The following is a 10453-nucleotide window of genomic DNA, read 5'->3' on the forward strand; positions in this document are numbered from 1 at the left end:
AATCTGTTTACTTTTGTAATTTTCACCTTGTTTCAAGAACCGTAATAGGCCCCCAGGCCTGTTACGTAAAAAAATTTTAGTCGTAACCGTAAAGGTATATCCAGACAAATTTGCATAGCGCAAAAACATATGTGTAAGAAAATTAATTGGTTCATATATGTATGCATAAGGAAATGGACCAATCCAGTACGATTGACCAATCAGAGAGTCCTAATGTGCAACTGGCCAATTAGCAATGTGGGTTATATCGGATCCACAGACTTCTATATATTACTAGACTATAATATATAGAATAGCTTTGCATATCTGACCTTATGTATCCGTTATCTCATAAGAAATTAATTATTATAAAATAAACTATTATTTCCCAAACGTTGAAAACATTACAGACGTGTTTCCCAAATGATTTCACGTTAATTAAAATAAAAAAATAATTTTTTTTTATATTATGTCTGCTAACTATACGCTCAATTAATTTTCATTTATTATAAATAAATTATTATTTCCTAAATTATGAGAATATATTTCTAAATTTGCCCAAACGATTCCCAAACGATTGCAATAATAAAAATTAAAAAATATCAAATTTGTCTGCTGAGTATACAGAAGTCTGTTAGAGGTAAGGTAAAGTTATATAAAGGAAGGTTAAGTCATAATTCTGGGCCACCCATAATGCAATGCAAAGAATCGATGTGTGCGCAGTCGCTTTAAAAAAGAGATGCTAAATAAGATAGATTGTTGTTGGCTCTTGCGGCCTTTTGCAATGCATCATGGATTGCTTATTATATACATAGTATCAAAATAGTATAACTTAACCTTCCTTAAGTCCGGATCTACAATAGATGTAGTAAGCCTCAAGCCATAAGAAATTGATCAATCACAATCAAATGTGAGAATAGGAGAATGAGGAGAATAATGAATTGTTATTGGTAATTTTCTTACGGCTTAAGGCTTACTACATCTATTGTAGATCCGGTCTTATATAACCTTAGTTAAGGCCAATTTTACCAAGTCCGGTTAGATGAACCGATGGTTAAAATTAGCAGGGTGGTTAATTGAAATGACATAAATGCTTGGTTTTCCTTCATCTCTATTTTCTGTTGGCCACCCTGCTAATTTTAACCGTCGGTTCATGTAACCGGACTTGGTGAAATTGGCCCTTGGAGACCTACATGAAGCTAATGTATTTCGTTTGTAAATCGTTTGTGATTGATTGTCTGTTTTTAACGTTTGTGACAAATTAGGTTTTTTGTAATTAACAATTATAGTTTAATCATGATGTCAGCCGATACTTTTTAGTAATAAACAAATTTTACGATAACTGATAACTATAATCGACAGGAAATCGTTTGTAATTTACAAATATACCAATGTTACATTTGTAAATTGATAAATTTTTTAATTACATACAAAATAAATTTATTTTATAATTGTAGTGCGCATACGCAAAGTATACTCAGGTCACTCCTGCCCACAGAGAGCGCGTCGATGCGTAAGACCGGATCTACGGCCGGTATTCATAGCCAGTTCTTATATTTAAGACCGTCTTAAGCACAATCTTAAGATGTCCTTAACCAATCACAGAGCCGTATTAGCATCTTAAGACATTACTTAAGACGGTCTTGAAATAAGAACTGATTATGAATACCGGCCTACAATAGGTGTAGTAAGCTCTTAAACCGTAAAAATATCGACGAATTACAGCATGACGGAAATACTGGAAGTACTTCAAAGACTTGGCAATGCACTATGATGCTCTGATGATCTTACAATTAATATTTATTAATATTTTTTTTAGTCTGATATTGGCTCTTCCTCTCACTTATTTAGGCCGGTATTCATAGTCAGTTCTTATTTCAAGACCGTCTTAAGTAATGTCTTAAGATGCTAATACGGCTCTGTGATTGGTTTAGGACATCTTAAGATTGTGCTTAAGACGATCTTAAATATAAGAACTGACTATGAATACCGGCCATAGTCAGTTCTTATTTCAAGACCGTCTTAAGGCACAATCTTAAGATGTCCTAAACCAATCACAGAGCCGTATTAGCATCTTAAGACATTACTTAAGACGGTCTTGAAATAAGAACTGACTATGAATACCGGCCTAAATCTTCACGCATAAGCATATGTCTGGAATGTCAAAAAATATATATGGGGCGGTGCGTAGCGCCGGACGTATAGAGTCGCAGGCTGGTAATCGAGAGAGATTCAAGGTTCGATTCCGCTCGGGTCCCCCCATCCTTTTCCATATGACTCAAAAAGAAGTTTTCACACATTATTCTATATATAATGCCCCTAGTTTATCATATATTATCCTATCGATGTGATATTATAGGACATCTTAAGATTGTGCTTAAGACGATCTTAAATATAAGAACTGACTATGAATACCGGCCTTAAAATCGGTGATCGTGTGCAAAATAAGTGCAGACTGGAACAAGTATGACAACAAGTGGCTGTACACGGCCTTGAAAAACGTCGAAAAAAGTGGACGCTCAAGATGGCTGCGATGACTACTATATCGTTCGCGATAACTCTATCCAATTACCCCCCGATATGCTCACTCCTTATTTTTTACTCTGAGTATATATATGATACAGGCTATCCCAAAACATCCTAGACATCAATGCTAGTGAACGGGTAGAGCACAGTAAACTGAATAGAAAAGTCCTTTATATCAAGCTCAAACCGCATTGATAGAAATATAAATAGTTCCAAAAGAAAATTATTTGTTATTTTGCTTAAAATATCAAATTTGATATTAAATCAAAAGTAGAAAAAACTGATGTAATTTCGATGAGGCCGACTCTATATGCTATATGTATATAGAAAAATCGACGTCAATCGTTGCAATATGATACAATATACACAGTATCATTCACTAAAAGTTATATTTATTAATTTATATAATAATTTATCATTACCCACTCGGTATGTAATATTGCTGAAATACTATAATGTTCGGAAATGGTACAGAAATATTTCATTAATATTTCAATTGTAACTTTGCATCCGAAATATTTCAGAAAAGTATCTACATCATGTTTTTTAAAATATTGCATTTGCAATATTTCGGAAATCTTTCAGAAAGTCCTTTTGTAACTAGTATTAAGATTATAGTTTATTTGCTTACCGCTATGCGGCGCGCTATTCACTATCTATACCCGTATTCAAATTTTTGTCATGAGCGTATATAAAGCCTGCAAAATGCGGTTAATAATATTATAATTATTTTTAAGTAAAAAATTTTAATAAAAATTTAAATTGTATATAAATTAAAAATAGAATATATAATATTACACATTTTTAAGTATACTCTCAAAACATTAGCTGAGAATTTTAAATAATACTTAAATAAAAATTAAATTTTGTTTTATTAGAAACATACTTGTATAAATCTATCATACATCCATAACAGATGTCTAATGGACATCCATGATGGATTTATATATGATATCTACCATGGAGATAATATGGATTTCTATTAGAAATCTATACAATATCCACTGTGGAGATAGATGTCGCATGGAGTTATGGAGGTTATATGGACGTCCAATGGATGTCATGTTCCGTGTGGGTGTTATTATATATTATTACTGTAATTGCCCAGATAGCCAGGTCTGCCAAAAACAAATTTTATGAAAATTTGCTACAGATTTTGTTGACAAGACGAATGCAAATTTGATACAAGATTTGTTTTATCCGATGATGTCACCACAATGCCAGCAGAAATGTAACAAAATCTGTTGACATAATTTGATAGCAAATTGAAGTCAAAAACCGAGCACAATTTCTGTCCGAAAAAATCTTTAATATAATAAATGAAATTATTTAAATTTACCTATATGTTTTAACATATTAATATATGTTATTATTATATATTAATACTGTAATTGGTCTTATTTTTACCGTTAAAAGAACATCAGAAAATGATTTTCCGTGAATGTAATATATGACGTCATTTTCGGATCTCATAAGAGCTAACTTAGGATGTCTAATTGATCATTTCATGACCAAAATTTATCGTCACTTTGCTATTTAAGATTAAGATTTTAAATCCATTTATAAATTATCATTTTATATAAATGGCTAAAAACTGCAGATTTTGTTCAGTTTTTGCTGCCAATCTGGCGTCAAATTGCCCTGCGCAGATCTTGTTCGATTTCTGCCGCCAATTTGACATTAAGTCATGTCAGCAAGCTTTGCTCGGTTTTTGCCATCAATTTGCTGTCAGGTTATGTTCACAAGCTTTGCTGGCAAAACATGGGCTTATTGCGGACACAGATGGCACCGGATTTGTCACCAAGTTTTGACCAAATTTGATGCCAATTTGGCGACAATTTGCTATCTGTCATGTATTTTATAAATTCCGCGCTGAAGTAGCGCTGCGCCGTTGCGTGGCGCTTTCCGGGAGTCAGAGAAACGGAAGCGGAGCTCGCTCTCTCTGTCCTGAGATTCCGAACCGTTAAGTTCTACTTTACGATCACTCTTTGTATTAAGTCTTGTTAAGAGTTGTTAATAAGAATATATATCATATAATAAGGTTCGCTGGGCATAATTATTTAAATTACCAACAAGAAGATATTTAACAAACTGGCGACGAGGATGGGATGCCAGTGAATCGATCGGATTTTTGGATATAAGTGAAGTTACGGAAAAAGAGACTGGTCCACGTGTTCTGCCACACTTATAAAGTAGGAACTTTTGATAAAAATGCCAACAGGCGGCACAAGCTCTCTAGGAGGGAGTTCCGCGGGGTCAAATTTAGGATCTCCAAGCGTTGCAAAGGTACAAAATGTAATGCAAATCGAAGATTTCGACCCGACTTGGAAACGGTGGCTTCAATGTCTAGAAGGTTCGTTCAAAGTTTTTAAAATAACGGCCAGGGATGAAAAAGTGGCTTATTTGCTGCACTACATTGGAGTAGAAGCTTTTGGAATATTGTATGATCGTTTAGATCCGGACGACCCGTATACTAAATCATTCGAGGATTTATGCAAAAAATTGGAAGAATTCTATGCGCCGGAACCTTTAGAAATTGCGGAAATATTCACTTTTCGCAAACGTATGCAAAAGGACGGAGAGTCGGCGCAGGAATATATGGCAGCGTTGCAAAAACTTTCGTTGCACTGCAAATTTGGCAATTATTTAAAAACGGAACTGAGAAATCAATTCGTTTTTGGAATTAAATTCCCGCGGATTCAAGCCAGACTGTTGGAAACAGTCGATTTGATGGATTTAGCCCTCAAAATTGCCTGCTCCATGGAAAAAGCGGATCAAGGAATTCATCAGCTGAAAGAAGATCAAGGGACAGGACCTTTAGTGGCAGTCGATTTCATTGGAGCTGGAGTCAAGAGTAAGAAGAAGTTGAGTGAAAAGGAACGTAAGAAAGCAGGGCAGCCTATCTTGAAACTAGAAGCGAAGAAGACGTGGTCGTCGAAAGACTCTGGAAGCGTTAGGCATAATAGAAACAATGTTAAATTAGATAAAATTGTATGTTACAGGTGCTGTAAAAATCACTTGGCACCCTCTTGTTCTCTTCCTCGGAGTACAAAGTGCTTAGAATGTAGCGGTCTGGGCCACTTGAGAAAAGTTTGTAAGAAGAAAGCACAAACTAATATGAGGATATCGCTGCAGTAGAAAAGGAAAGCGAGCATTCGAAGTATCGATCGAAGTATACGATCTCTCTCTATGTAGAACAGAAAAAGGTATCGTTTGACGTAGATTGCGGAGCTGCGGTGACTTTGGCAAGTCATTGTTGGTTAAAATCAAAGATGCCTAAGTTAAAAATCTATGAAACAGATTTAAAATTACGTTCGTATTGCAAAAAAAGTTTTGTGCCTATAGGTTTTGTAAAAGTAAAAGTTAAAGATGTAAAGGCAGCCGCTTTTGGGCCGGGAATAGATAAATCAACTACAAACTTTGAATAAATTAAAAGAAAGCTTGAAAGAAATGCAGTCATTGAATCTGGTAGAACAGTCGTACGATAGTCGTTTAAAGAATCTATCAGAAAAGTTTTCAAATTTAACAAGTGAAGAATTCTCACCTATTAAAGGAATAAAAGCTCATTTGAATTTGAAATCAAATGCACAACCAGTTTTTCTTCGAAGTAGACAAGTTCCATTTCAAATTACAAATAAAGTAGAAAATGAACTAAACCGAATGGTGCAAGCAGGAATTTTGAAACCAGTAGAAGCTTCTAGATGGGCAACACCGATAGTACCGGTTTTAAAGCGAGATGACAGCATAAGAATGTGGAGACATTAGCGTCACAGTTAATCCACGTTTAGTAGTTGATGAACATCCATTACCGACCCATGACGAATTATTCGCCAAAATGGCTGGCTGTAAAGTATTCTCGAAAATAGACTTGAAACAAGCCTATTTGCAACTCGAATTGCGGGAAGAGGATAAAGAAATCCTTACACTAAATATGTCTAAAGGCTTGTATCAGTGTAACCAGCTCATGTACGGAGTGGCATCAGCGTCTGCGATCTGGCAGAGAACAATTGAAAATATTTTGAAAGATATCCCAGAAGTAACTGTATTTTTAGATGACATAAAAATTGCGAGTATAAATGAGGAAAGACATTTAAAAATTTTGGAACTAGTCCTGCACCGTTTATCAGAAAATAATGTACGTATTAACGTAGAGAAATGTTCGTTTTTGAAGGATCAATAATCGTATTGTGGGCATGTAATTGGAAAGTATGGCATTAAGAAAGAAAAGTATAAGATAGAAGCTTTGGAAAAACTACCGAGACCCACGTATATCTGAAATTCGGGCTTTTATAGGTTTGATAAATTATTATGGTCGTTTTATAGAAAATCTCAGTGATATTTTAAGACCACTAAATGCGTTATTAAGAAAGAGCGCTGGTTTTAAGTGGACGCAGGAATGTAAGAGAGCTTTTACAGGCGCCAAACGGGCTTTTTGTAGTGATAAGATATTAGTTTCTTTCAATCCGAAATTGCCAGTAGTCCTGACAACTGATGCCAGTCAGTATGGGGTCGGAGCAGTGCTATCACACAGATATTCGGACGGATCGGAACGTGTAATTCAATATGCCTCGTGTACATTAAATAAAACTCAAAAAAAATATACGCAGCTGGATAAAGAAGCAGAAAATTCTCACGGATAATAAACCTATCAGTCAAATTCTTAATCCACAAAAAGGCTTACCTGCATATAGCGCGATGCGTATGCAACATTACGCGGTTTTCCTTCAAGGTTTTGATTTTGACATTAAATTTAGAAAAACAGAAAATCATGGCAACGCTGATGGCTTTTCTCGACTACCGATCAAAGAAAAGGCTATCGCAGGTTGTGACGCGCTGGATGTTTTTACAATAGAAACGCTAAACATGTTACCGCTTAAGGCGAGCGAAATTCGAAAAGAGACGTCCAAAGACGCCGATCTCGCGAAAATAGTAGAAGCTTTAGAAAAAGGTAAAGGCTTAAAAAAATTAGGGCTACAGAATCATGAGTTTGCGTTAAGCAATGGAATACTGTTAAGAAAAGATAGAATGGTAATACCGGAAGTTTTAAGAGGCAGAATTCTCGAAGAATTACACTCCGGTCACGTAGGAATTGTTAAAATGAAAGGCCTAGGTAGGAATTATGTTTGGTGGCAAGATATCAATAATGACATTGAAAAAACTGTTCGAAATTGTAGAGAATGTAGTCGATTCCAAAATGATCCCAAACCAGTACCGTTGCATCATTGGGAGCCTACGGATGAACCATTCCAAAGGATCCATATGGATTTTGCTGGACCATTTATGGGTCATAATTTTCTGGTTTGCGTAGACTCACGAAATGGCCTGAAATTTATGTAATGGACAATATTACTGCCGCAAGTACAATAGAAAAATGTCGTGAAATTTGGTCGAGATTTGGTATCCCTCGGATGTTGGTAACGGATAATGAAAGAACCTTTAATTCTCAGGAATTTCAAAATTTTGTTAAAGCTAATGGAATTATTCACAAAAGAACGGCTTCTTATCATCCAGCATCCAATGGGTTAGCAGAAAGATTCGTGCAAACACTCAAGCAATCACTTCGTAAAACTAAATTAACGAAAGATAATGTAAAAGAAAATGTACAAAAATTTTTGTTTCACTACCGAGTTACCCCAATTCCAGAGCTTAAGAAATCACCAGCCGGAATTATGTTCGGGCGAAAATTACGTAGTCGACTGGATCTTATTTTGCCAAAGGAACTTGCGTTCAAAGAAGAGTCGATAAAGTGCGATAGTGAAACAAGAAATTTTTAAGTTGGGGCTAAAATAGCCGCGCGAGAATACTTAAATAAAAATATTAAATGGCGTTTTGGTACCGTTTTTAGAAAATTAGGGAAGCTACATTACTTAGTGAAACTAGAAAATGGCAAAACATGGAAACGACATGTAAACCAATTACGCGTAATCGGGCAAGATGTTCAAGAAGTTAAGTCGCGATTAGAGTTAGATGATTTCGATGGTATCCATTCAAATTTAGATATAGAAAAAAAATTTTAAGAATGAAGAGAGACCGGCAGTAAATGTATCAAACAATGAGTGCGTGAACGACACTGTTCATGCTCCAGCCGAGGAAGAGACGGAGGAAAATGCGCACACACAGATAATTGTAGGTAATAAAAAAGAAATGCGTACGAGCGAGCAAAATGAGATGGAGGAGAATGCGCAAGAACCGATAACTGCAGCTGATAAAAAAGAAACACGGACGAGCGAGCAAAAGCCAAATACGCGTCCCCAACGCATCAGAAGGGAACCCTCTAGATATGGAGACTTTTTTGTTTCGCATTAGTGTAAGAAATCTTTTGTTAAAAAGGAGAAAAGCTGTTATGTATTTTATAAATTCCGCGCTGAAGTAGCGCTGCGCGTGACACTTTCCGGGAGTCAGAGAAACGGAAGCGGACCTCGCTCTCTCTGTCCTGAGATTCCGAACCGTTAAGTTCTACTTTACGATCACTCTTTGTATGATATTAAGTCTTGTTAAGAGTTGTTAAGAAGAATATATATCATATAATAAGATTCGCTGGGCATAATTATTTAAATTACCAACAAGAACATATTTAACACTATCAAATTGCTAGCTGGGTGATTTTAGTTTTGCCGTCAAACAAACATCAGAAAATAACGTCTCGTGGATGTGACATATCGACATCATTTTCAGGTCTCATGAGACCTAACTTAGGATGCCTAAGTGGTCATTTTGTGACCAAAATTTACCGTCATTATGACGTCAGTTTGCTACTTGGGATATGTTTCAGAAATATTTCAGTAATATTACCGAAATATTGCTGAAATCTTTTAGCAAGGTTGCATTTGAAATGATTGCGGACATTGAAACATTGCAGAAATGTTGCAGAAACGGCCGTGAAATATTTCTGTAATATTGTTGAAAGGTGTAATATTTCAAATGGAATATTGCAGCAATGTATCAGAAATATTACATGCCGAGTGGGTAATTACTTTCTGTTATGTGTATAAATGTTTATACAAGCGGATTTAGAGAGAAAATGAACTTTGTACGTGGATGTTATTGAACGTATATATTTAAGATATTTAATTTGATTTTAATTAAATGATTGTAACACTTTCATACATTATATTATGAGAGAGAGAGAGAAAGAGAGAGAGAGAGTGACAGAGAGAGGGGCTTGGGAGGGAGAGATAGGAGAAAAAGGAAGAGAATGAGAAAGAGTGAAAGGGCGGAGAGGGAGAAGTGAACGGTATCGCGATGAAAATCAAAAGCGGAGGTCTTAATGTATTAGAATAGAGAATATACAGGGTGTCCCATAATTTTTGCTGGCGGAGCGGGGAAGCGGAGGGAGGGGCGCTCTATACGGCTACGTACTTACGTACGAGCGAACGCTGAAGCCACGCATCTCGAACTATTCTCTATGTATCGGTCGACTGATATCGGTACAACGCACGAGCCATCATTTAACATCGTTATGAAGAGTCAGAAGTGATTTATAGCAAACTGTGGATATAAGAATTATCTGGACGGAGCGAGGGAATGGAGTGAGGGGAAATCTTGATGTGGCCATTTTGATTGTTCAATATTTTACGTGATTTTAACTGCTAAGACATTACAATAGACCGAAATCCATACAATTATTAGCTGCTTCGCCATTTTGGTTGTTCATATCCGTTACACTAGAACTTTCAATCCCCTTTCCCTTTTGTCATCATCCCGCGGCAATACGCTCCGTCCAGATATTTCTTGCATCCATGGCAGACTACATGAAAACGGCTCTGTTCAATAACGAAGAAAAGGTATGCATCACCACCAACTATGTATTTAATTCTTAAATAAGCATGTTCTTTCAATATTGACATGTGTGATAGATATTTACTCTATATAATTTATTTTATTTTATTTTTCTTAGCGCAGCAGTAATGATTACAGCGTTACAGGCACTGTGAGGGAGAATTCACAC

General features: G+C 35.9%; 2 protein-coding genes across 2 annotated transcripts; both read left to right on the forward strand.

The window, feature by feature from the left end:
* The first annotated feature begins 4716 nt into the window (after positions 1-4716).
* Positions 4717-5643, forward strand: LOC115240424. Its single transcript, XM_029815560.1, has one exon. It carries the CDS (start codon positions 4717-4719, stop codon positions 5641-5643), a length of 927 nt encoding a protein of 308 aa, XP_029671420.1.
* A 697-nt stretch (positions 5644-6340) lies between these two features.
* LOC115240425 (uncharacterized protein K02A2.6-like) lies at positions 6341-7842 on the forward strand. The gene is made up of 3 exons (XM_029815561.1): positions 6341-6575; positions 6829-7006; positions 7113-7842. The coding sequence occupies exons 1-3, from the start codon at positions 6341-6343 to the stop codon at positions 7840-7842; spliced, it is 1143 nt and encodes a 380-aa protein (XP_029671421.1).
* The last annotated feature ends 2611 nt before the right edge of the window (positions 7843-10453 follow it).

The sequence above is a fragment of the Formica exsecta genome, unplaced genomic scaffold (genome assembly GCF_003651465.1).
Source record: "Formica exsecta isolate Colony F162 unplaced genomic scaffold, ASM365146v1 scaffold428, whole genome shotgun sequence".
Lineage (NCBI taxonomy): Eukaryota > Metazoa > Arthropoda > Insecta > Hymenoptera > Formicidae > Formica > Formica exsecta.